We start from the raw sequence: 26,885 nt of genomic DNA on the forward strand, positions 1-26,885 counted from the left end.
CCTGTCTTTTTTTTTTTTTTTTTATCCCCCTGTCTTGACTGATATAAATGACTGCTGCTCATTTTACCACCCACAGTTTTAGCTTTGATAGCTTTCCCCACCTTGTAGATAGTTTTATTAAGATACTGAGTCATAGACTTGTCCTCAGTTCCTGACAGCAAACCTATGCTGTCCTAACATCACCTAACACAAGCCCAAATCTTTTCTAATGCCCTCTTACTCAGACCCTCCCCCATGGTTCTCCATGGTGTGCTCCCTCCTTGTTGCAAGGAACAGTAAACTAGAAATGAGAATGCCTGGTGGTTTTTGGCTGGAAGGCATTGACAGTTGTCACTGCTGGATTTCTACAATGCAGATTCTAAATGGTACCCTGAATATGGTTTCCCTGATTCCACCCATCCTCTATTTTTTAAAAAAAGTAATTAATTAATTTATTTTTGGCTCTTTTGGGTCTTCATTGCTGTGTGCAGGCTTTCTCTAGTTGTGGCGAGCAGGGGCTACTCTTTGTTGTGGTGCATGGCCTTTTCATTGCAGTGGCTTCTTTTGTTGTAGAGCATGGGCTCTAGGCATGCAGGCTTCAGTAATTGTGGCATGCAGGCTCAGTAGTTATGGCTCGTGGGCTCTAGAGCGTACGCTCAGTAGTTGTGGCTCACGGGCTTAGTTGTTCTGCAGCATGTGGGATATTCCCGAACCAGGGCTCGAACCTGTGTTCTCTGCATAGGCAGGTGGATTCTTAACCACTGCGCTGCCAGGGAAGTCCCGCATCCTCTATTTTAATATTGATTCTTCATACCAATCTCAAAAACCTACAAGGCTCCCTGTTACTTACTGTTATATTCCTTTGGGGCTGCTATTAAAAAAATACCACCAACTTGGTAGTTTATAATCAAGAAAAACGTATTACTCACAGTTCTGGAGGCTGGGAAGTCCAAGATCAATGTGCCAGCATGGTTACCTCTGTTGAAGGCTCATTTCCTAGTCCATAGCTGGCACTTCTTTCTCTGTCCTCATCTGGTGGAAGGGGCTAATGGTCTTTCTGGAGCCTCTATGATAAGGCACCAATCCCATTTATGAGGTGTCCACCCTCATAATTTGAGCAATTCCCAAAGGCCCCACCCATTAACACTAGGATTTCAACATTTGAATTTTGGGGGAGGGGACATGAACATTCAGACCATAGCACTTACAAATAACCCCCACCAGCCAGACAACGTCTCCTAGTCCTGCCTGCCTCTTTAGTCCTGCCCCGTGCCTACTGCTCCAGTCTCATCTCCTAACAATCCCCTTTTTATTCCAGAATGTTTAACTGTTTTATTCCTCTATGCCTTTTCTCATGATGTTCTCACTTCCTTGTTCTGGTAGCTCCTACCCACCTCTCCAGTCTCAACTGTCACCTCCTCCAAGAAGCCTTCCTTGTGAATCTGCCAATCTAGATATGTTTTTTTTTTTTTTTTGCTGTACGTGGGCCTCTCACTGCTGTGGCCTCTCCCATTGTGGAGCACAGGCTCCGGATGCGCAGGCTCAGTGGCCCTGGCTCATGGGCCCAGCTGCTCCGTGGCACGTGGGATCTTCCTGGACCGGGGCACGAACCCATGTCCCCTGCATCGGCAGGCGGACTCTCAACCACTGCGCCACCAGGAAAGCCCTAGATATGTTTAATACCCAGTACTGCATGATTTTAACATAGCATTAGCACACTGAATTGAATTTAGTTACTTATCTCTTACTGAGGGCTGGGAGAGTTTTTTCCCTTAAAAATCTCATTTCCAGAGTTGCTAGATGGCTTAGTTGCACCATAAAAGTTTAATAAATAAAAGTAGATGGTGGATCCAGTAGGAGATGAAGCTGAAGATGTAAACAGTAGTGAGACTACAAATGTCCTTGAAGCTATATGGGTTCTATTCTGTAGGCAGTAAGAGTAAGCCAAGTATTTTTCAGCAGGGGAATGACCCCTGACTGGTGTTTTATAAAGTTGAAACACAATCGACCATTCCTTTGCTATGCTTCCTTTATAAAGTTTAGTTTAAGTTAAATAGGATGGTATTTTCTGGAATTGCACAGTACCATCTGAGAAGTTCTAAATATACTACGATCATTATGTATGCTTACTATCCCTCATGAGCATCAGCCTCTGTTTTCTATGAAAAGCTCAAGTAAAAAACAAAACACCAAAAAATTCCCCCTAGAACCGTGACTCATTTTGAGAAGTGGGAGGATAGTCTCACCAGCTGCCTTATAGACCTCATTGCTCTCAGGAAGATAAGAAATGGGTAAGACTGTTGATTTGTGTGTTGGAGATGCCCCCCCAAGTAGGTGCGTGAACAACTCTAGAATCAAGTCTGAACCCCTCCCCAAGCCTCTGCTACCTCATAGACAGATGGTGTCCCCTTTGCCGTCCCTCACCTACTCCCACCCCTCCAGCCATCCTGAGTGGACATGGGAGGCTCTTGCAGGTTGTAAGAGATGGAGACACTCAGGTTACCTTGGACAACGTGTATGTATGTATTTGTTAGGATGTATGGGGAGGTGAGGAAGCCCAGGATCGTCTCTGTAGCTGGGCGGTCAGGTTCCGTGGACAGCTGGAACATCACTCATGCTGTCTGGGTGAAAGCAGTAACTTCAGACTCTGGAGAACCAAGAGGAAGTCCAGTTGCTCTTCCCCTTCCCTCTCTACCTGTCTCCCTACTTCTTACTGTGTTCTTGACTGATTTCCTCTTTTTATCCTTTGACTTTGCTCCTTTAAGGCCCCTATTGCCTCCTCTCTGTCTTTTAGTCCTTTGCTTCTGTACTTTCTGTGCGCCCACTCTGTCTCAAACTTGAACTCCCTGAGAGTGAGTCTCTGTTGTTGAGTCAGGGTACAGGACAGGTGGGGCAGGCCCCTTTGGCTTGTGGGTCAGGGCTCGTCTCTGGTCCAGTGTGTAGGTGGTACTAAGGCGGATGAACAGTGGATAAGGAGTCCTGTTGGAGAGGACAGTGGGCAGGACAGATGGTCTGAGACTTCTTGAATTAGGGATGTGGCAGACACCTTCCACGGCCTGTAGAGAGCATGAAACTATTCTTGGTTCTCTGACATTTATCTGTTGTTCTTCTCTTTACCTGGAAATCTTTCCCCTGTTCTTTCCCTGTTAATTCTTTTAAAGGATAAACTGAGGCATATTTAAATTGAGTATATTTGAGCAAAAATCGATTTGGGCAGTGGCAAACCAGAAGGGGTTAGGAGTGCTCAGCAGACAGGAGTTAGGGGCAAGGTTTTTCTAGAGGAGATGTGGAGGCAAAGTGAGGAAGTTATTTGATTGGCTCTAGCTTAAGTGGTTGCCTTATTTGGGAAAACCTACTTGGCTGTTTGTGATTGGTTGTCCTTTAGGTTTCTTAACTTTGAGGCATTTGCTGGCCTAGGTTTTGGTTTGCTTACCTAGGCTGCCAAGTTCATTAGAACACTCTCAGTCTAATGGCCTCCTTTTAAAATTAACAACTCCTACTTACGCTCAGGCTTGTGAGTCAGTACTCCAAGAATGCAGGTTTCTGGGCCCCGCTTCTACAGATTTGGGCTAGGGCCTGAAAAATGTGGTAATTTAACTTCTTCCTGGTGTCCCTAGGCAGTTGGTCTATCATCTGTTGGCAGATATGTTTTTGGGAACCACTGGATTAAATGAGAAGATCCAAGGTCTTTTCCAGTATGAACGGTCTTCCAGAGCTTGTGCACTCAATTAAAAATATTGGAGTGTCACTTTTATGTAAAAAGTATTGAAATGCATATAAATGTTACCAACTGCCTATCTCACGGAGCTTACAATGTATAGGAGTGGTGGTAAGAGTAAACTAAGGCATATGAGTTAACAAGTATGTATATGCTGATAATACAAGGTGGAATATGAAGGATGCTGCCAGAGATACCAAATATGCAGGTAGGGATATGGTAGGCAGAGATCAAAGAAGAGTGAGATGGAATTTGATTGAGAAAATTGTGGCAGAGCCCCAAAAGTATTGAGCCGTGTGTACCTTTACTGCTCAGTGTACATACCTAGCGTGTAATTTTGATTCCACAAATGTAAAACTGTAATTATACAGGAAAGTGTGGTAACAAACTAGAATAAAGAGAATGACTTCAAATCGAAGACTGTTTTTTAAAAAATTATTTATTTATTTATAAATATTTATTTATTTGGTTGTACCGGGTCTCTGTTGTGGCAGACGGACTCCTTAGTTGTGGCTCGAGGGCTCCTTAGTTGTGGCATGCATGTGGGATCTAGTTCCCTGACCAGAAATCGAACCCCGGCCCCCTGTATTGGGAGCGCGGAGTCCTAACCACTGTGCCACCAGGGAAGTCCCATATATATATATTTTTTAATATTAATATTTATTTATTTATGTGCCTGTACTGGGTCTTAGTTGCGGCACACGGGATCTTCATTGCCATGTGTGGGATCTTTACTTGCAGCATGTGGGATCTTTAGCATGTGGGATCTAGTTCCCTGACCAGGGATCGAACCTGGGCCCCTGCATAGGGAGTGTGGAGTCTTAGTCAGTGGACCACCAGGGAAGTCCCCTCCTCAGTGTTATTAATTGTAACCTTCCTCTCAGGTCCTCCTCTTTCTTTCCACCTGTTGGCTCTCAGTTAGTGAGCATATCCATGATGTTTGACCAAAGACCACCAAGGGAAAATGGCTTTTGTGGTTTTGTTTTATTCATTCACTAAATTTCCTAGCAGAAATTACTCTCTGTGAAGCAGAAGTCCACAGAGCAGCTACATAGTAAATGTTATTTAAAACCAATTTTTATTTTATTTTAATTTTTTTAGAAATTGGTGTCTTTATTTTTATTTATTTTTTTTGGCCATGTGGTGCAGCATGTGGGATCTTAGTTCCCTGACCAGGGATTGAACCTGGACCCCCTGCACTGGGAGCATGGAGTCTTAACCACTGGACTGCCAGGGAAATCCACCAATTTTTATTTTAATTGAAAAAATAATATATGTACATAGTAAAAAATTTTAAAAAGTGGATAACCATTTTTTTGTGTGTGGGGGAAAAAAGTGTGAACCATGGTTCCCTAGTCCTCTTTCCCCAGAAGCAGCTGCTTAGGCCACTTTCTTGACCATCATTACAGAAAAATAAAATTTGTGAATTTATGAGTGTGTGTTTGTGTGAAAGTAAATGCATATCTGTGTAAGTGTAAACCTCCCTTCTACTTTTAACAGATTAGGAGCATACCATGTATCTGTTCTGTACAGTTGGTAGTAGCAGAAGCAAAGAAGTGGACCTAAGAAAAAAACATTGAAGCCTGGGGATGGCAGAGTCACTGGGGTCCTTTCAGGGTCACAGAGGGCCATCAGAATGTCCTTCATGCTAGGAGAGCTGACACTGTGTCTTTAATGGCAATGAGCCAATTTTTAGTAATTTCTAAGAAGTCTGTCTTCTGAGAAGGTTTCCTGTGTTTCTTTTGTTTCCCTTTGTTTCCTTAAAATAAATCCCCATCACCTAAGGTAACCAAAGGTGTTCATTTTTTTATTGAAGTATAGTTGATGTACAGTATTAAGTTTCAGGTGTATAACACAGTGATGCACAATTTTTAAGTTATATTCCACTTATAGTTATTGGCTATATTCCTGATGTTGTACAATGTATCCTTGTAGATTATTTATTTTATATATAGTAGTTTGTACCTCTTAGTTCCCTATCCCAGTCTTCCCCTCCCTCTTTCCCTCTCTCTACTGGTAACCACGAGTTCTTTCTCTATACATGTGAGTCTGTTCATTTTTGTTATATTAACTAGTTTGTTGTACTTTTTTAAGAGTCCACATATAAGTGATATCATACAGTATTTGTCTTTTTCTGTCTGACTTATTTCACTTAGCTTAATACCCTCCAGGTCCATCCAGGTTGCTATAAGTGGCAAAATTTCATTTTTTATGGCTGAGTAGTATTCCATTGTGTGAATATACCACATCTTCCTTATCCATTCACCAGTTAAAGGACACTTAGGTTGTTTCCACTTCTTGGCAGTTATAAATAATGCTGCTGTGAACATTGGGGTGCATCTAAAGCTGTTTCTTGAAACTATGTATTCAGATAAAGTAACTAACAAATACCTTTGGGCTAGATACTTGCTGAGATAAAGAAAAGAGGAAGCCAACAAAGAGTGGATGACTGTCACTGTTTCTCTGGATTGGGATCTAAAAACTGCTTTTTTCTCACTGTCTTAGAAACTCTAGCCTTTCTGTTTGGGGTATGCTGAGTATTTTGAAATTTTGGTGATTAAAATGTGGAGTATGAAGTCGAAGCTTGGACATGGCTAATACCAGGGAGGTCCTATGGCTTCTACAGATAAGCGAAAGGGAAGAAGAGACCTTAGACCTTGTCAGTGATAGAATATTTGCCTTTTAGGAACATATCTGACCCCCAGTTAGTAGTGGCTAAACAGGCACAAGATCCAGCATTCAGAAAGTGTATTTGCTATTGTATAAAAATCTCCCTGGAGATAATCAAACTACGTGTAGAGGAAGAGTTCCAACTTAAAAAAAAAAAAAAAAAAAAAAAAGGCTGAAATCCAGATCTACATCTCAACCTCTACAGGTTCTTAAGTTGCAGTGTTAACTTTAAGTGGTATTAAAGGGATACACAGTAACAAGGTTGAGGAAATGATAATTCTGTACCCATTCCTGGAACAATTTACATATCCATATATTGCATTAAGTAGTAGTGTTTGTAGTAGTGTTTGTGTTATTGATTGGCATTAACAACATGTTCTTCATGATCCAGGGCCAGAATGTAACTTGAACCTCCTGAACCTTTTCACATTTGATACTAACAGTGTGTTCTGGGTGTAGTTAGGTATTAGGTACAGATCATGATTTGTTACTCCCTTTCTTCTTCTGTATTCTTTTTTAAAAATTCATTTACTTTTGGCTGTGTCAGGTCTTCATTGTGGCATATGGGATCTTTAGTTGCGGCATGAGAACTCTTAGTTGCTGCATGCATGTGGGATCTCGTTCCCTGACCAGGGATCAAACCTGGGCCCCTTGCACTGGGAGTGTGGAGTCTTACCCACTGGACCACCAGGGAAGTCCCTCCTTCTGTATTCTTTATACTTCCTCCTTCCTATCTTAATTTTCCTGCCTTCTGTAAAGGTAAGTGGGGGAGGGAAGCATAGCTTGAGCATTGAGAAGGGAATTATTGTTGAATACCTATCATTACCACTTAACCTGTGCTACCTTGTTTGAAATAGCAATTCTTAACAGAGCCCCCAGAAATGGCTGTGATTGATAGATGAGGCAATTGGAGCTCAGAACAAAAATAAACTACTCTGGCTTTCCTGGTGGTGCAGGGGTTAAGAATCTGCCTGCCAATGCAGGGGACACAGGTTCGAGCCCTGGCCCAGGAAGATCCCACATGCTGCGGAGCAACTAAGCCAGTGTGCCACAACTACTGAGCCTGTGAGCTACAACTGCTGAGCCCGGGCACCACAACTGAAGCCCGCATGCCTAGAGCCCGTGCTCTGCAACAAGAGAAGCCACCACAATGAGAAGCCTACACACCCGCAATGAAGAGTAGCTCCCGCTCGCCACAACTAGAGAAAGCCCATGCGTAGCAATGAAGACCCAATGCAGCCAAAAGTAAATAAAATAAAGTAAATTAATTAAAAAAAAAAAGTAAACTACTCAAGGGACTTCCCTAGCGGTCCAGTGGTTAAGGCTTCGCCTTCCAATGCGCAGGGGGTGTGGGTTTGATCCCTGCTCGGGGAACTAAGACCCCACATGCCTTGGGGCCAAAAAACCAAAACAAAAAATAGAAGCAATATTGTAACAAGTTCCATAAAGACTTAAAAAAAAAAAAAGTAAAGTACACAAATCATGCAGTCCAAAGAGACGTCTTCTGTCTTAGGTTTGTCTGACTCCAAAGCCCATGTTCTTTCCTTTACACAAGTGGTTCTTAACCTTATTGGACCCAAAGTTCCCCTGTAATAACAAATATTTTGTGGCACCACTTTTACTTATCCTGAAATAAAAATTTAAACAATAATACCTACCTATACACATAATTTTTAAAACTATTAGGAACAAACATGGATTTCAATGCAAATACTTGGGAAAACTATCTCAGAAGACATAATGAAGCAGTCAGTTGCTTGTATTTACCTACTTACAGTGAATACGGTTGGATTTAAAAAGAATAAGGAAACGAAGAAAAAAAGTAAGACAATAGTCACTTGATTGTTGTTGACTCCTTTCTGTTACCTTTTGTTATCTAAATATTTGTAGGTATTCATAGAACTATATAATGTCACAATAATAGGAGCAAATGATATAAATGTTTCGTGTTAAATTCAAATAACATGGACAGCAGTGCTGTCAGTGACTTGATTTTCTGAAATGATGAACAACTCTTGATAAGGTTCTACACAAACAAGAGAATATATATATTCTCTTCCCAACATGAATCTCTAGTAGGACATTTGAAAATCATCAGAATTAGGCTCACCAGGCTGAGCCTCTCTGAGCACTAGAGTTCATACTGTATCCCTGCCTCATCCCCTATCTCTGCCAGCGCCAGTGGTGTACATAATCATTGTAACAACTAAAAAAGCTCCCACAAGATTTCAGAATTTTCTAGTGTCACCCTACATGCTGGCAACATTGCTTTATGCCAGTTTGCTTGAGGTTAAGCACTTGCTCTAAGCTGTGAAGTTAGGATGCAAAGGGGGGCAAAATGGGAAAGCAACAAGAAGGGAAAAGCAGTAGAAAGACCTCTTGTTTTATACTTACAGTTTTAGGATCAGTGTTATAGGATTGTAATTATACAAAGTGAAACATGGCTGGTTAATTTAGTGAGATTCCAAGCTTTTGCAATATCTTGAAGCCACACATGTTGCTGTGGCTATTTCACAGGCTTATAGGGTCCTATGATAGATGGAGAGTCAGGGTGGCATGACAGCAATGCTTTAGGTCAATCTGATGGGGAGGTGGGTTTCAGAGTAGCGTGGTGTGCCCTGAGTTTGATGCTTGGAGGTGTCACCGAGTGGCTTCAATTTTCTCACCTGGAAAATTGAACAATGGAATTGAACCTGGAAAATGTACAAATAATACCTGCCTTATAGGAGTGTCGCAAGAACTGAATGAAATAGCATATTAGCTCTCTAGAACAATGGTTCAATAAATGTTAGTTCCCGTTCCCTCTTTTCCTCAAAAAAGATGCTTTTTAGGCAATTTTTGAGTAATTTTTTGGTAATTTTTTCTTTTTAGTTTTTCTATTCTAGACCTGTACAATTTCAGTCTCCTACTTTTTGCCTAATCCCAGAAAATAAGGAAAGCAAATTTAAAAGTTTATCTCTATACATGATCCTCAAACTAAGCTATCTCAGTGTGGAATTCTGTGTTATAGTAACTAACGTGGACTCTTCTGACAAGGACTTCTTCAATAAAGTTTAGTATAAACCTAATAAACTATTTCAGTCAACACAGTCAAAGATCTCAAACTTGAAATATTAAATATACAAATTTATTCAGAATTATTTTGCATTGCATTTGTCAATGCTTATTTCTCTTGAACTCTTATTCAAAAGAGTTATTTCAAAAATAACTCTTTAGGAATACCCATGTTTCTTTGTGTCATATCTCTAGACATACCTGTGACAGAATTTTTCTTAGCATGGAATTCTATTATTCTACTCCATTCTCCCACTGAACATTTAGAGCTCATTTTCAACTCTCCCCACACTTGTTAAATCTCCTAGAATCTTTTTTTTAAAGTTAGTTGGAGATTTTAAAAAAATTTTTATTTTTAAATTTTTTATTTTTTAAATGTCTTTATTATTATTTTTTTACAGTAAGTCCTTGTTGGTTATTTATTTTAAATATAACACTGTGTACATGAGTCTCCTAGATTCTTTTCTTTTTTATAATGAAGTATTTTTTTTTTTAATTTAAATTTATTTATTTATTTATTTTTGGCTGTGTTGTGTCTTCATTGCTGCACCCTGGCTTTCTCTAGTTGCAGTGAGCGGGGGCTACTCCTCACTGCGGTGCACAGGCTTCTCATTGTGGTAGCCTGTCTCGTGGTGGAGCACAGGCTCCAGGCACGCGGGCTTCAGTAGTTGTGGCTTATGGGCTCCAGAGCACAGGCTCAGTAGTTGTGGCGCACGGGCTTAGTTGCTCCGCAGCATGTGGAATCCTCCCGGACCAGGGCTCGAACCCGTGTCTCCTGCACAGGCAGGCAGATTCCCAACCACTGCGCCACGAGGGAAGTCCCTCCTAGATTCTTAATTGTGCTCAAGTCGCGGACACTGACTTCCAAGAAGCTTCTGGGGAAGATTACTTACATGCTAAGGGATAGAGGAAGAACTCTACCACTGCCTTTCCTCAACATGCAAATCATGTTTTTCCTTTTATCCCACGTTGTCTAGTCTTATCATCCTGAAAAGGGAACGTGCTTATTTGATCTGCTTAGTAGAAGAAGCATTATAAATAGATGGCCATGTAACTTATATTTCCTACCCAGACACTTCACAGAGTGAGAAGGAAGGTTGTAATAATTACTCTGGGACAGCAGCGGTGAACTAGGATCCAGAGTCCCTCTAATTATAGAAAAGGAGAAAAAAAAAATGCGATGTGAGAAAGTTTATCATACATTTGCTAATTATGCACGCACCACACACAAGCCAGTTTCCTAGGCAGTAAGGAAGGTTTTGAATGGTAGGCATTTAGGGAGGGGGTGGGGAGAGGAGGGTGTGGGCATAAAAATAGAAGCAGGTAGTGAAGGCACAGTGTCAGCTCTAAGCTTGGAGCCAGGAGATGCTGGTACTCCTCGTCCTGGCTCTGGCTTGGTGACACATTCTTGGGAGTGAGGATGGAGCCCTGCCAGCTTCTTTGGGAAGCTTCCTGACACTGCTGGGTCCTCCTCCCCTCTTCTCTAACTGTTCTGTCTGCTCCAGTCGCAGGAGTCCTACAGGCAGGGAGGGCAGGAATGTTGGCAAGCAGAGGGTGGGAAGAAGCTGCTTGGGAGAGTGGGGAGCCCGAGCTGGTCATAAACCCCTGGGAGCAAAGATGAGAGGCTCTCAGCCAGGGCTGTGACTAAGTGTCTCCGATTCTGTGACAGGATTCTATTCCTGGCAGCTCCTCTCCGTGTCTTCCTGGTCTCTGTTCTTGGAGCTGTCTACCCCTGGGGTGGGAGGTGGCTTGAAATTGAGCAACTGAACCTAGAAGAATCTTCACAGTCTCCAGACTCTCGGCTAACCAGCTTCTTTGCGTCACACCAGCCCCACCCATGGGTGAACTTTTCTATGCTTCTCAGGCTTTCTAATCAATAAGGGTCTAAGGCGGTCACTGAGTTTGCCTCCACTCCCTCACCCCAACCCTTTGTCACCTCTCATCTAGGGAACCCTATAGTACATTTTCCTTTGTCCCCTCTTGCCCTGTCACTCTGCACTATGTTTTTCTAACGTCTTTCAGGTGTCCTAGTTTAGAATAAAAATCAATTGCAATCTTTCACTCCCTCAAGTTGTTGAGAGTTTCTTGCATGACCCATTTTCTTCATAAAGTGCTCATCTCTTTCTGTCAGAATTTCTGTTCTGGGGAATAGGAAGGAATAGACCACCCTCCTGCATCACTCCCGTCTTGACCCCTGAGTGGCTCCTCATGCTTGCTTTCCAATTTTTCATGATTTATTTGGGTAGCTTTTATTTAGTTAGTTATTGAAATATAATTCATTTACAATGTTGTGCCATTTGGGTGGATTTTAAATATCACATACCTTGTAGACATTTCATTGTAAGAGTTATAATAAGTCTGCTTCCTGGTTAATATGAACAGGTGCTTGCTACATAAGCACTCTGCCAAACAAATTTTAAAATTTTGTTTAAGGACCCTTTGGGGATCTAATGGCTTTTTAAAAAATAATATAATTTATATTTGTATATTTGGTAAACTGGAAAGTTTAATCACAGGTCTCTTTACTAATAATAATTTATAATGTTATGTCTCACAAACCATTCTACTGCATTCTCGGATGTAAAACGTCTCCTGTTATATCGAGTTTCTCCTTCCCTTTTGAGGTTCTCTTCCATCTTAAGTGTCAAGCAAGAGGACGCTTTTAAGAAGATAAGTGGTTTAAAAAAAAAAAAAAAAGAAGAAGATACGTGGTTTAGAAACCTGGAAAATTTGGGACAGCACCTGACAAGGGGAACAGCAGTGATTTATGATGTCTTTCAAATTGGCATGTAACCTTGCAGCATTATTAGACCAGGCTAAAGCTCAGATATCTCCTCTGACCTGAATTATAGTTTGGAAGAGGATGGATATATATAGCTACACACATTTGATTTATCTTACTCCTCGGGTTAGTGTCGGTGTAATGTCCACAAAAGCAAGACTAAAACCTATCTCTATGCTTTTAACCTTTTCCTGTTTCAAGAATTGCTTTGAGATTGCCTTTCTTTGTTACGTGGTTGCTTTGATTAGATTTCATTAACAAAGGAAAACGTTCTTTCTGTTACTCTGGGAAGTCATTTGGTAGATTAAAAAATGTGATTTGATTTTGGAGGAGGGGATAAAACTATTTTTGTCACATTATTTTGCCCATTGAAAACACTGGGAAAAAATGTGGTTGTACCAGAGAAGGAACAGTACAAAGGATGATTCACCTTTTATTTAAGACTTGCCACTGCTGACCCAGGACAGCTAATTTAGAAGTGAATCATTTATAGAAAGTTCTACATAGTTCCGAGGCAGGGCTTTGTACAATATCCTCATGAAGGTCTAAATAGAGCATACAGTATCAGGTTTCTAAATATCTGTCTTGTTGCCAATTTTATATCTTTTCCAAACTGAAACTTTTTTTCTAGGTGACTGTAGCCATTGACAAGGTGAAGGCAAAGGCACTGGATTTCTAAAATAATGTATATTTAAAAAAACAAATCTTAGAAATTTGTTACATGTGTTATACTGGGAAGATAATAGGCATGAGATCTTAAACGTCTGTGTTTTGTTACATTCATTTCTTTGGGTTATGGTCAGTTTTAAAATTAACTGGAAGAAATCATTTAAAATTACTTATTTACAGTAAATCAAATTAAACAATGTATTAATATTTTGATATTTACTAATCACCTAATACATTTGACTTTAAAAAATTTTTTATTTTAAATTTATTTATTTATTTAATTTGTGGCCACGTTGGGTCTTTGTTGCTGTGCGCGGGCTTTCTCTAGTTGCGGCAAGCGGGAGCTACTCTTTGTTGTGCAGGCTTCTCATTGCGGTGGCTTCTCTAGGCATGTGGGCTTCAGTAGTTGTGGTGCACGGGCTCAGTAGTTGTGGCTCGCGGACTCTAGAGCTCAGGCTCAGTAGTTGTGGTGCACGGGCTTAGTTGCTCTGTGGCATGTGGGATCTTCCCGGACCAGGGATCAAACCCGTGTCCCCTGCGTTGGCAGGCGAATTCTTAACCACTGCGACCATTGCACCACCAGAGAAGTCTTACATCTGACTTTTCAAGTCCAATTACAAATAGCTCCTTTTTGTAAGCTGTCTTCACTCCTTTTAAGAAGTGGGTGGTTTAATAAATAAACTGTATTTGGCTCCATATAGAGCAAAAACTTTGTAGTCTCTGCCTTCTAGGAGTTTTAAGTTTAAAGCCAAATTTATATTTACATCACAGCTATGGTATCATGGGGTTAGAGAAAGCACAAAAGTCTGAATTCCAGGTTTGTCTCTGTCATTCACTAGCTATGTGACCTTAGACAAATCATGTAAGGGGGTTTGAGCTGGTTTTCTCTTCTACACAGCATGTAGTGTTGCTTGTCCTTATGACCTGATGCACATGGATTAGCTGAGCTAATGCTTTAGGAAGTGATCAGTAACTTGGATGTCTCTATGTAGATATTTGGTGTCAGAGAGGCAACGTTGTAGGGGAAAGAGCATGGAACTGGACAAGCAGGGTTGGAGTTATATTAGCACCAAATACTACTTAATCACAAACTATTTTATCTCTTTAAATCTTTATGTTCTAATCTGTATAGTATATGGGTATAGTAATAAATGTCACATAGAATTGTTGTAGGATTAAATGAGGTAGTATGTGAAAATACCTGGTACACATAAGTCATCAATTAATGTTTATGAAACCTTAATTTTTATTTTATTTTTGTTTTTCCAGACCTTTATCTCCCCAGTTCCTTCACTTAGTGCTCTAATAGAAGTGGGACCCAGTCTCCAAACTGTGTAGAGCTGAGAGGGCTGAGCAGCTGTCTCATTCCATGAATGTCATTGAAGAATTGTTTGAGTTCTAGAATTTCCTTTATACAACACATCTACCATATATTTGGGGGAATCATGTAGGATGAGACTCTTAGCTTTTGGGAAGAGTTTTGAGTAATATAATTCTGTCACTCTGGCTTGCCTAGAGTTACTTCCTTCTGTTCAAGCACACAGGGTAAGTGGGTGATCTTTTCTCCTCAGTAATTATTCTTAGTTTCAGGTTGTTCTTAATTCCTGCTATTTTAAGGGCAATTAACTGAACGGAAGTAAAATCTTTTTCTCTTTTTGAGAAACAGTCTGTGAGGCTTAGATAATAAGAATAACCCAGATAGGGCCTTGGTCATTAACGAAGAAAACATAATCCAAGTGGTATTCTTGTGTATAAAGATGGTGGTATTAACTCCTGATGAAAGTATGGTTTAGTTAATTACTATGTTTATTATTATCCACTTTCTCTTTATTTTCTATAATGACATTGATATTTCTATAATGCTTATTTTAGAAAAATATAAAGAGTTAGCAAGGTTCTTGGTAGATTGAGATGTAGGAAAGTAGTTGTATTAAAATATTTAGTAACACTGTTATTTTAAATTTTATTTATTTATTTTTGGCTGTGTTGGGTCTTCGCTTCTGTGCGAGGGCTTTCTCCAGTTGTGGCGAATGGGGGCCACTCTTCATCGCGGTGCACAGGCCTCTCACTGTCACGGCCTCTCCCGTTGTGGAGCACAGGCTCCAGACGCGCAGGCTCAGTAGTTGTGGCTCACGGGTTTAGTTGCTCCGCGGCATGTGGGATCTTCCCAGACCAGGGCTCGAACCCGTGTCCCCTGCATTGGCAGGCAGATTCTTAACCACTGCGCCACCAGGGAAGCCCGATAACACTGTTATTTTAGATAACCACAGGAGATAACTATTCTAGTGGCTTATATTTATTTTTAAAAGTTAATTAATTAATTAATGTTTGGCTGCGTTGGGTCTTTGTTGCTGCATGTGGGCTTTCTGTAGTTGCGGCGAGCTGGGGCTACTCTTTGATGTGGTGCGCGGGCTTCTCATTGTGGTGGCTTCTCTTGTTGTGGAGCACGGGCTCGAGGCACGTGGGCTTCAGTAGTTGTGGCACGCGAGCTCAGTGGTTGTGGCTCGTGGGCTCTAGAGTGCAGGCTCAGTAGTTGTGGCGCATGGGCTTAGTTGCTCCGAGGCATGTGGGATCTTCCTGGACCAGGGCTCAAACCCGTGTCACCTGCATTGGTAGGTGGATTCTTAACCACTGCACCACCAGGGAAGTCCTTAGTTGCTTATATTTAAAATCACATTCCAAATACTGTAATGCAAGCCACACAAGCCCATAATTTCTTCCAGAGATCTTTGGAATATGTGGAATCTTGGGCCAACTCAGTTCCTGTTTAAGGAAAGCATTAAACAAAAGGTTGGAAGTGGACTTCCTGGAGTTTTAAAAATGAATTTGATGTGTTTTTGGAGAGATTTGCAACCTGTTTGTGGGCTAGAATATCTTTTGAAGCACTAATGACAAATGATTTATTTAACCCTATTCACCTAGCACACTCGTGGAATATATAATGGTGCCATCAGAGAAAAAGTAATATTAATTTATATTAATGGCTCTCTACAGTAGTTCAGAGTCTTATCATCCTAGCCATATTGAGTTTCTGGGGTGAATAATCATAACCGTGTGATAAGAACTGAAAAATAGCTATTGAAATATAAGTGCAGGGTAAGAATACTGTCATGAGTTAATCTCAACAAAAAAAGTTCAAGGATAATGTAATTTATGGGGGAACATGAAATCCATCCTGGTTATGACATTAAAAAGGAGCAAAATCTAATTTTCAGGAAAAGTAATGCAATTTAAGCTGTCAAGCATAGGTGTAAATATTATTCAAGAAGCACCTGTATTCCAGGAATAATACTAATAATAACCTTTAGAGCTTTTTAGTTTAAAAAGCACTTTTATGTATAGTCTCTTAGAGTTTTAGTAACAGCTGTGTGATGTAGGCCAAGCTTTACTAATGCCAGGATGTACATGAAGACCAAGGAGGTCAAATGACTGAGCTTACTGAGAGCACAGAGTGGGGACTAGATCCAGGTCTCTTACCTCTTAACCCATTGTTTCCTTCTTTCCTTTACTACTATTTTTCTTTCTTTCTCACAACCATTACAAGTATAACATAGCTCCTCTGTAGATATCCATTTTGCTGGTACTGGAAGTAAGGGGAGCTTTACTTTATGCTTGAAATTTTTTTTTTTTTTTTTTTTTTGCTGTACGCGGGCCTCTCACTGTTGTGAGCTCTCCCGCTGCGGAGCACAGGCTCCGGACGTGCAGGCCCAGCGGCCACGGCTCACCGGCCCAGCCGCTCCGCGGCATGTGGGATCTTCCCAGACCGGGGCACGCAGGAGGAACTCTCAACCACTGCACCACCAGGGAAGCCCAATGCTTGAAATTTTTGATAGGATATGAAATTAGGATAAGAATGCATATCACTTCAGTGCATTAAAGGAAACATGATTCACCATAGACCTCAGAGTTGTCTTTTTTTTTTTTAAGGATAAAATGAGACAGTAGGTAGAAAGAACTTTTAAACTGTGAATTATGGGGAGTTCCCTGGTGGTCTGGTGGTTAGGTTTTGGTGCTTTCACTGCCGTGGCCTGGGTTTAGTCCCTGGTCCAGGAACTGAGGTCCCACAAGCTGTGGAGTGTGGCCAAAAACAAAACAACACCCCCTCCCGTGAATTATGAAGATACAAAGGATAATGATTCTATCAGTTAGAAATCTGTTAGTTGAAAGCAACAGAAAATCCAACCCACAGTGGGTTGGTGAAATTATTGGCTTGTGTAACTAAACATTCTGGGATAGGGCTGTGTATCAGATAGGATGTTTTCAGCTGCAAGTAGAACAGAGCTAGTTCAACTGCCTAAGACAAATAATTTTCTATTTTACATAAAAGAGGCATAGTGGGTTCCAGAGCTGGCTAACAGAGCAACTCACCAACGTCAAGGACCTAGGTTCACTTGAAATCTTTGCGTTCTTGGCATTGATCTCTTCCTGCGTTGGTAGTAAGGTGGTGGTGGAAGTTTCTAGATCACATACAGGTAAGGGAACATCCAGGGGAAGAGGGGATTGTCTTTTACTGTGTTTGTTTCTTAGGAATGAAAAAATACTTCCCTGAGGCTTCCTGGACATCTTCCTCCCATGTCTTGTTGGCCAGGACTGGGCCACATGCTTACTCCTAAAATCACCACTTCTACCAGTCTAAGCCTTATGCCTGTAACACAGGAGGTGAATCATTTTCCTCCAAAGCACACACGAAGTATAGCTACCTGATATCAGAAGATTGTCTTAGGAGGTGAAAGGGGTGGACGACTTCCAGTGTCCATTACTGACTGTTTTTGGGTGAGGTTGGATCTAGAGGCGCTGCCCTTCTCCATGTGCCAGCTTTGTCCCCAGGGTCAGTCTTCTAATGTTGAAGTGACAGCCGCAGTAGTTAGACTTCACATCAGAGGGACAGAGACACCTCTCTAGGAGCTTCTGTGGAAAAGAAGATTCCTTCCCCAGAAACCCCAACAAATTCTTTCTTGTATGTTATTGGCCTCAGTTGGATTATGAATTAGTCACTAACTGATTTAAACCTAACTACGATTCATTTCTGATGGAACTGAGGATGGGTTACTCCTACCCAATCTACCATATGGCTTAAAATGAGGAATGAAACTTGAGGGGGAAGGGGAATGGGTACTGTAGATATTGATGTCCAGCACAACAACAAATCTGGCCCCAAAGGGCAATAGCTTTCTCCTTTCATTAAACCACATCTCCTATAAATCATGGTGACAGGCACGCAATAAGACAAATATGACAATAAGTTGAATCCTTACCTGCTAAAAGTTTACAAAGCAGCACATGGTGAGTTCCACAACAAATGTATGAAATTTAATAGGTATATAGAAGGTGAAGGAATAACATTAGCTTAGGGTGTTACTAGAAAATGTAGTTTAGCTAGACTTTATTGGATGCGGAAGATTTTGACAGATATGACTGGGTTTAGAAGTTGAGTTTAAGCTATGGCATTTTTGGCCGAGGGAATGACATGTATAGTTATATGGAGATGGGAAAAATACAAAGTATAAAATTGTTAAAGACGTGGGATTCCAGAACAGAGCTGCCTAATATGGTAGCTGCTAGCCAAATACAGATATTGAGCACTTTAAGTGTCGCTAGTCCAAATTGAGATAAAATGCAAGGGTAAATATACACCAGATCTTAAAAACAACAACAAATGCTGGAGAGGGTGTGGAGAAAAGGGAACCCTCTTGCACTGTTGGTGGGAATGTAAACTGATACAGCCACTATGGAGAACAGTATGGAGGTTCCTTAAAAACCTAAAAATAGAATTACCATATGACCCAGCAATCCCACTACTGGGCATATACCCAGAGAAAACCATAATTCAAAAAGACACATGCACCCCAATGTTCATTGCAGCACTGTTTACAATAGCCAGGTCATGGAAGCAACCTAAGTGTCCATCGACAGACGAATGGATAAAGAAGATGTGGTACATATATATAATGGAATATTACTCAGCCATAAAAAGGCATGAAATTGGGTCATTTGTAGAGACATGGATGGATCTAGAGACTGTCATACAGAGTGAAGTAAGTCAGAAAAAGAAAAACAAATATCATATATTAATGCATATATGTGGAACCTAGAAAAACGGTACAGATGAACCGGTTTGCAGGACAGAAATTGAGACACAGATGTAGAGAACAAATGTATGGACACCAAGGGGGGAAAGCGGTGGTGGTGTGCTGAATTGGGCAATTGGAAAAAAAAAGACTTAATAAAAATGTAAACTCTCAATTTCATTTTAAAAATGATTATATGTTGAAATGATATTTTGGATATATGGGATTATATGAGGAAATTAGATTAGTTTCACCTATATCTTTTGTTAATGTGATTTTTAGAAAATTTAAAATTATGTAGCTTGTGTTACATTTATATTGAGTAGTACTGCTCTGGAAAGTGGAATAGTCATGAGAACTCCATCAATCTTATGAAAATTAACAATGATGGTGGTAAAGCATCAAATATAGATACCCCAGAAGATGTTAAGTATTTCGTTTTACAATGAAAAAACATCAGAAAGGTATATCTAATGGATGGATAATTTTCCTTATATGCTACCTTACCCTGAGTTTACTTTCTTTTGATTTAGTTTGTGCACCAGAGTATAAAATATGACATTAAGTACTATGTCATACTACTTTTATCTAGTATATCTTTTCTCTAGTATATCTCTGTAACCAGGTATTTGTTAGAGGAACATTGATTATATAGCCACTTCAGTGTTTCTTTTCTTGTATTGTTTTTTCTTTCTTTTAACACTAAACATTTATTAGCTGTGATAATTGGATGAAGTCATAATTTTCTCATCCACAAAATGAGGTTAATAAAACCTAGTACACAGGTAGGTTTTATTAAACGAGGTAAGTGAATGTGCAGTGACATTCGGATAAAAACTGAGCAGTGCACTGTGTTAGACATCGTAGGAGAAAGATGACTGAGATCTCGCCTCTCTGAGTGAGGATGACAAATACGTGTTACACCAATTGGAGTTGAAGGCAAGGTGACTCAGACACTCGAATGAGTGAAGTGGAAAGAGTGATTCCACCGGGCAGTCACATTCCTGCAGAGTCTCAATAGACAAGAGCGTGGGGGTAGAGTTGGGGGTGGGCGGGCAGGCCTTTTAGGTTTTGGATTGAAGAAAATGTATGAATGGAGGTCGGAAGCTTCATGATATGTATCTGCGGTTCCTTTTTGGTTTAAATATCCAGGACTGTTATATTACAATTGGGTTATGTTGCCCTACTGTACCTCAGTGGAGCATCTACCAGCCTGGGAGTTCCTTGTGTATGAGGACTGGTCCTAGTCATCTTTGTACATCCAGCATGCAGCACAGAACCTGACAAAAAGCACGTGTTCAATAGATGATTGTGAGTAGATGAATGAGCACGGACTTTGCAGCATTTAGAAAGCATTTCTTATTTTTCAGTTCAAAATGCAGTATCTATGAGGAGTATTTGAATCTCTAGACTTTATGACATACAGATGTATTTGCTGATGGCTGAGCATTGAGATCGTGTGAGTGATAGGTTTTTATCCTCCCTTGAGGAACTGATCTGAAGTCTCGGAGCTTTAGTTACCTGCTGCTACAGAGGGCTCTTACTCCACCTCCCAGGGACCATTACGTTTCTGCCGGTTTTCAACACAACTTTCTTTGGAGCTCTTCCATGGCTCTACTCCTTCCAGGAAAGAAACCCTGATGCCTTGGCTGCCAACTTCTGGCTGCCCGGAGTGGAACGTTATTCTGCAGGGGAGGAAGCACAGTGGGAAAGAGTTATATCTACAGGAAATCTTATATTTGTTCTGTAGTGAAGCATGTGAAAAGGTTGAAAGAAAGGAAGTAGCTTAGTAGCTAGAAGTTCAGTTTGTGTGGGATTTCCTGTTTGGGGCTTTTTCCCCTACCCTGTTTTATCATCATTATGTTTTAGTTCCTGTCTACTTGGTAAGTTGCTTTTTTATAAATTAATTTTTATTGGAGTATAATTGCTTTACAATGTTGTGTTAGTTTCTACTGTACAGCAAAGTGAATCGGTTATACGTATACATATATATCCCCTCTTTTTTGGATTTCCTTCCCATTTAGGTCACCACAGAGCATTGAGTAGAGTTCCCTGTGCTATACAGTAGGTTCTCATTAGTTATCTATTTTATACATAGTATCAGTAGTGTATATATGTCAATCCCAGTCTCCCAATTCATCCCCCCCGCCTTCCCCGTTGGTATCTAAACGTTTGATCTCTACGTCTGTGTCTCTATTTCTGCCTTGCAAATAAGATCATAGGTCTACTTGGTAAGTTGCTTATTAGTGGTGGTTAGGATCCACTATGAGCCTCATTAACAGATTTTCACGGGAAAAAATGACAAGGAGAAAACTGTTCTACTCACTTTCCATCTTTTTGAGAAAGGAAGCCAGAAAAGCTGTTTTCTATGCATACTACCTCCCCCTGACTAACCATGATTAATGATTTTTGTTAGTGGGCTAATTATACCACTGACTTCACAACTGGAATAAGAAATAGGAGCCATTATTGGCTTAAATGACTCGCCGCCCCCCGTGAATAATAAAAATTTAACACCAGTGAGTATTTGCAAAGAGTAACTATAAAGCCGAATATATTATGTCTTCACCGGGATACAAAGGTTAACAACCCTTTGTGTTAAAGGCCCACCAGTTAGAACAGCTCACTACAGACCTGGGTGTAAAGAGGAAAGGGCAGCGGCAGTAGTTCTTCCCTGTAGGCGTTAATTCTTCTGTACCCTTTGGCCTCTTCCTTGTCTTTATCACTAGTACCTTTCATATACCTCTGGGATTTGATAAGGGATTTGCCAACCATGCTGGACCTCTAACTGTAGAGCAGGGACAGCTGTTCCAATTCAGACTTTTTTTTTTTCCTTGCGGTACGCTGGCCTCTCACTATTGTGGCCTCTCCCGTTGCGGAGTACAGGCTGTGGACGCGCAGGCTCGGCGGCCATGGCTCACGGGCCCAGGCGCTCTGCGGCATGTGGGATCTTCCTGGACCGGGGCACGAACCCGTGTCCCCTGCATCGGCAGGCAGACTCTCAACCACTGCACCACCAGGGAAGCCCCAGACATATTTTGATAGGGCTTAAAAAGCCATTTAACAAATAGTAATTGCACAGTTTCTGGGCTTCCAGAGGCTTATGGATGCATTAAAGCTCAAGGTTCCAGGGGAATCAGGAATGGTGTGAAACTCAGGGAGGTTGGGAGAGGGTTGGAAGTGAGGGCTGAAGCAAGTCTCAGGGATGGAGGAAAGGCTGACTATATCTTTGGCAAATGTTACTTGATAACAAAAGGTAAAAATTTTCATTTAGCCATTTTGATATAAAAAACCTGTATTAGGGATTTACCTGGTGGTCCAGTGGTTAGGACTCTGTGCTTTCACTGCCGAGGGCCCCTACCACCAAAAGAAAGAAAGTTTTGTTTGGTATGTAGAAGGTACTCAATAAATATTTATTTATTGAACTTAGTCTTTTTTTTTTAAGATTTAATTTTATTTATTTTTGGCTGCATTGGGTCTTCATTTCTGCATGCAGGCTTTCTCTAGTTGCGGTGAGCGGGGGCTACTCTTGTTTGCAGTGCGCAGGCTTCTCCTTGCGGTGGCTTCTCTTGTTGAGGAGCACGGGCTCTAGGTGCATGGGCTTCAGTAGTTGTGGCACTCGGGTTCAGTAGTTGTGGCACATGGGCTTAGTTGCTTCACTTGGCATGTGGGGTCTTCCTGGACCAGGAATTAGACCCATGTCCCCTGCATTGGCAGGCGGATTCCTATCCACTGTGCCACCCAGGAAGTCCCGAACTTAATCTTGAAACCAATGGCATGTTCTTAACCCTCCTTCTCCTCTTCCATTTTTTTATCTGGGCCTCACAAATTACCCAAATTACAGTTGGCAAACTTAAGAGTAGCATTGCAGATTTTAGTAAAATGAATTGTATTTTTGAAGGAAAATGAGGTCAAATAAAGACTGGGTAAACGTAAGAAGTCCCTTTAAAACCTCCACACAACTTCTTGCCATTTCAGTCTTTCTGTTTCTACCATTAAGTGAATTTGATCAAGTTGCATTAGCCTCTCCAGACCTCAGTTCCCCCTTGCTTAAAGCCAAGGGATTGGGACTTCCCTGGTGGCGCAGTTGTTAAGAATCTGCCTGCCAACGCAGGGGACATGGGTTCGAGCCCTGATCCAGGAAGATGCCTCATGCCGGGGAGCAACTAAGCCTGTGTGCCCCAGCTACTGAGCCTGTGCTCTAGAGCCTGTGAGCCATGGCTACTGAGCCCACGTGCCACAACTACTGAAGCATGTGTGCCTAGAGCCCATGCTCCTCAACAAGAAGCCACTGCAGTGAGAAGCCCGCGCACCACAACAAAGAGTAGTCCCCACTCGCTGCAACTAGAGAAAGCCCATGTGCAGCAGCGAAGACCCAATGCAGCCAAAAATGAATAAATAGATTTATTTAAAAAAAAAAAAGCCAAGGGATTGGACTAGTCAAGGTCCGTTTTAGACATTTTTGTTTTACTACCTCATTCATTAATTACTTTCTTTTTTTTTTTTTTTTTTTTTGCGGTACGCAGGCCTCTCACTGCTGTGGCCTCTCCCATTGCGGAGCACAGGATCCGGACGCGCAGGCTCAGCGGCCATGGCTCACGGGCCCAGCCGCTCCGCGGCATGTGGGATCTTCCCAGACCAGGGCACGAACCCGTGTCCCATGCATTGGCAGGCGGACTCTCAACCACTGTGCCACCAGGGAAACCCATTAATTACTTTCTTAAGCACAAAAATGCAAAATAAATAAAAATTTCCTCATTTAAAAAAGCAAATTTTCCAAAATAGTCTTGCCTATGTTTTCATTGTGGTATACATATCATGACCCCGCCTTTGGGAACACAACCTTCGATGTCAGCATTGTAAATGGCAAGTAACGTAGGAGTGTAAACCGCTACGAAGTTGGTGAGACCTGAGCTTGAACCCTGGCTCTGACAAGTAATATCTTTGTGACCTTAGACAAATTGCTTACTCTCATTAAGTCTCGATTTTCTTATTGGTAATGTGGAGATGATAACGTATTTATAAAGCTATTGTGAGGATTAAATATGATAATGGATATAAGTTGCTTAGCACAGAGCTTGGCCTATAGGAAACAGTTCATATCACCTAACGTTAATGGTATAACTGCTTACATCATAAATGGAGGACTGTTTCGCTCAAGTATTAAATAAACTAATGATCAGAATGTTTTCCTGGTGGAAACTGACCTAAAATATTTCTTTCTCTTTGCAGATCTTATATTGCACTTTAAATACACCTAAAGTTGACATGGGAAAACTCTTGGGAGCACAGATAGGTCTTGAAGATTTCATATTTGCCCATGTGAAAGGGATCAAAAAAGAAGTGAATGTGTATAAATCTGAGGATTCACTTGGTCTCACCATTACAGATAATGGTGCTGGCTATGCTTTTATAAAGGTAAGTCTTAAAAAATAACTGTGTGACTTAACTGAGGGTAACATATAATCTATATTATATGAAAATCTACCAGGTCAAAGAAAGTTTGAAATGATCTTTGGAGTGAGAGCTGACTCGACAGCAATGGATGGATTGGTAATGTTTCCTTTAAAAAATGTTTCAAAGACACTATTCTTTTTCTTAAAATTATTTTATTTAATTCATTTTTGCTGGGTTGGGTCTTCTTTGCTGTGCGTGGGCTTTCTCTGTTGCGGCGAGCGGGGGCTTCAGGAGTTGCCATTTGCGGGCTTAGTTGCTCTGCGGCATGTGGGATCTTCCTGGACCAGGGCTCGAACTGCGTCACCTGCATTGGCAGGCGGATTCTTAACCACTGCACCACCAGGGAAGTCCCAACACCATTCTTTTGTTTACTCTTTCCTTGATTTTTTTTTCCTTCAGATTAAACTTCCTCTAGAATTTAGCATTTACTGAAAAGGAAAGCCTGGCCCTGGTGCCTACTTATCCTCATGGGATCTTGTAGGTCTGTTGCTCGTCAGCATGTGACTTCCATGCTGATTGCCACTGATTTTGTGTTATTTCCAAGAGCACATATTTTTGGCCACCTTATTTTCTTTAAAAAAGATGCTCTTCAGTGGGCTTTCCTGGTGGTGCAGTGGTTGAGAGTCTGCCTGCCGATGCAGGGGACACGGGTTCGTGCCCCGGTCTGGGAAGATCCCACATGCCGTGGAGCGGCTAGGCTCGTGAGCCATGGCCGCTGAGCCTGCGTGTCCGGAGCCTGTGCTCTGCAATAGGAGAGGCCACAACAGTGAGAGGCCCGTGTCCCACAAAAAAAAAAAAAAAATGCTCTTCAAAAATATCTGAACATATACAGTTGACTCTTTAACCACACAGGTTTGAACTGTGTGGGTCCACTCAGATTTTTTTCAATAGTAAATATTACAGTGTAATGCAGTCCAGGGTTGGTTGAATCTATGGATGCGGAACTGTGAATATGGGGAACTGTTCACGTGGTGGGATTTTTTTTTTTTAATGCTCACAACAATTCCATTTGGTATCATGTTTTCTTTTTAATTACTTTTTTGTTGAGATGTAACAGATGTACACCTTTAACGAATGTTTACAGATCTGTGTAAACACCACCAAGAGTAAGGGAAATTTCATTTCCCTCACCCAGAAGGCTCCCTTGTGCTCCTTCTCGGTCAGTACCCTTCCCCCTCCAAGGTAGCCACTATTTTGACCTCTATCACCATAGTTTTGCTTGTTCTTGAACTTCATGCAAGTGGAATCACATATTATGTACTCTGCTGTTTCTGGCTTTTGCTCAACATGTCTGTGAGCTTCGTCTCTGGGTAGGCACTATTATCAACTGTTACAGATGTAGAAACAGGTTTGGGAGGGTTAAGCAGCTTGCCCAGAGTTAATGCAGCTGGACAAATTCAGGATTTGAATCCAAGCGATCTGACTCCAGAGCTGGCAATCCTACCCACTGAGCTTAGAATTAATGGTAAAGTTTCATGCCTTTTTTTGGTCCAGATCCTTGATTTGCTGATGCATTGTCATCATTGAAAAAAATAGCCTTAGGGAAGTTATCTTCTTAACTGTAAATAGTACTTTAATTAACTTCCCACTTGATAGAATGGCTATTTTTAGCTCTGCAAAAGATATGACTCTGCTTGCTGAAGGTTGAGTGGGTGACCAAATGGAAAATCCGTGAGTTGGGAAAGTCATGTGGGATTATCTGGGGGAAGCTCAGGACATGAGGTACATGGAGCAATGCCATTCTAATGTCAGCAGGGAAGGGCTTGGAAGTTTTGCAAGGGAAGGGCTTGGAAGTTTTGCAAACACGCATGGATTTTTTAGATCTTAGCCTCTGATGTTCAGAGCTTGTGTTTCTATTTTTTTATGCCCCTTCAGACATGTGCCTGCCTCAGATTACTAGTCACTAGCCCTGTGGGGACAGAGAACATGGTGTCAAAGAGAAAGTGGAGCCTAAGTCAAACCTCCAACTTACAGTTCAACTTAGAAAAGAAATGAATATCATACTGTGTACAAGGTTGATATGATTTTTTAAAAATTGTGGAGGGCGTGATTTCAGACTTATTGAAAGAGTGTAATAACAAAGAACTCACACGATACCCTTTACTCAAAAAAGTTTTACCATTTGCCACATTTGCTTTATTCTCTTAAACACACACATGTATGTGTGTGTATATGTACACACACATATACATATATGTAATCTTTCCTGAGCCATTGGAAAAAGTGGAGTGCATGTATTATGTCTCTTTATCCAGTAATACTTCAGAATGTAGTTTCTAAGAACAAAGATATTCTCTTTAGTATACCTACAGTACAATTACGAAATTCAGAAAACCTAACAGTGATACAATACTGTCAAACTAATCTAATGTCCATATTGCAATTTTATCAGTTGTCCTAGTAATGCATTTTTTTCCTGGAATAAGTCCAATACAGGATCATGTATTTCATTTAGTTATCATGTCTTTTTAGTCATCTTTACTCTTGA

At 41.1% G+C, this 26,885-nt stretch overlaps 1 protein-coding gene across 1 annotated transcript in view; it reads left to right on the top strand.

Moving 5' to 3' along the window:
- Positions 1–26,885, top strand: part of GIPC2 (GIPC PDZ domain containing family member 2) — an 87,269-nt gene that overhangs the window by 5,635 nt on the left and 54,749 nt on the right. Inside the window, exon 2 of the mRNA XM_065890472.1 lies at positions 24,173–24,358. Coding sequence (XP_065746544.1) covers positions 24,173–24,358 — 186 coding nt within the window. The remainder of the gene's footprint in view (positions 1–24,172; positions 24,359–26,885) is intronic.

This window comes from Phocoena phocoena, chromosome 1, assembly GCF_963924675.1.
Source record: "Phocoena phocoena chromosome 1, mPhoPho1.1, whole genome shotgun sequence".
NCBI lineage: Eukaryota > Metazoa > Chordata > Mammalia > Artiodactyla > Phocoenidae > Phocoena > Phocoena phocoena.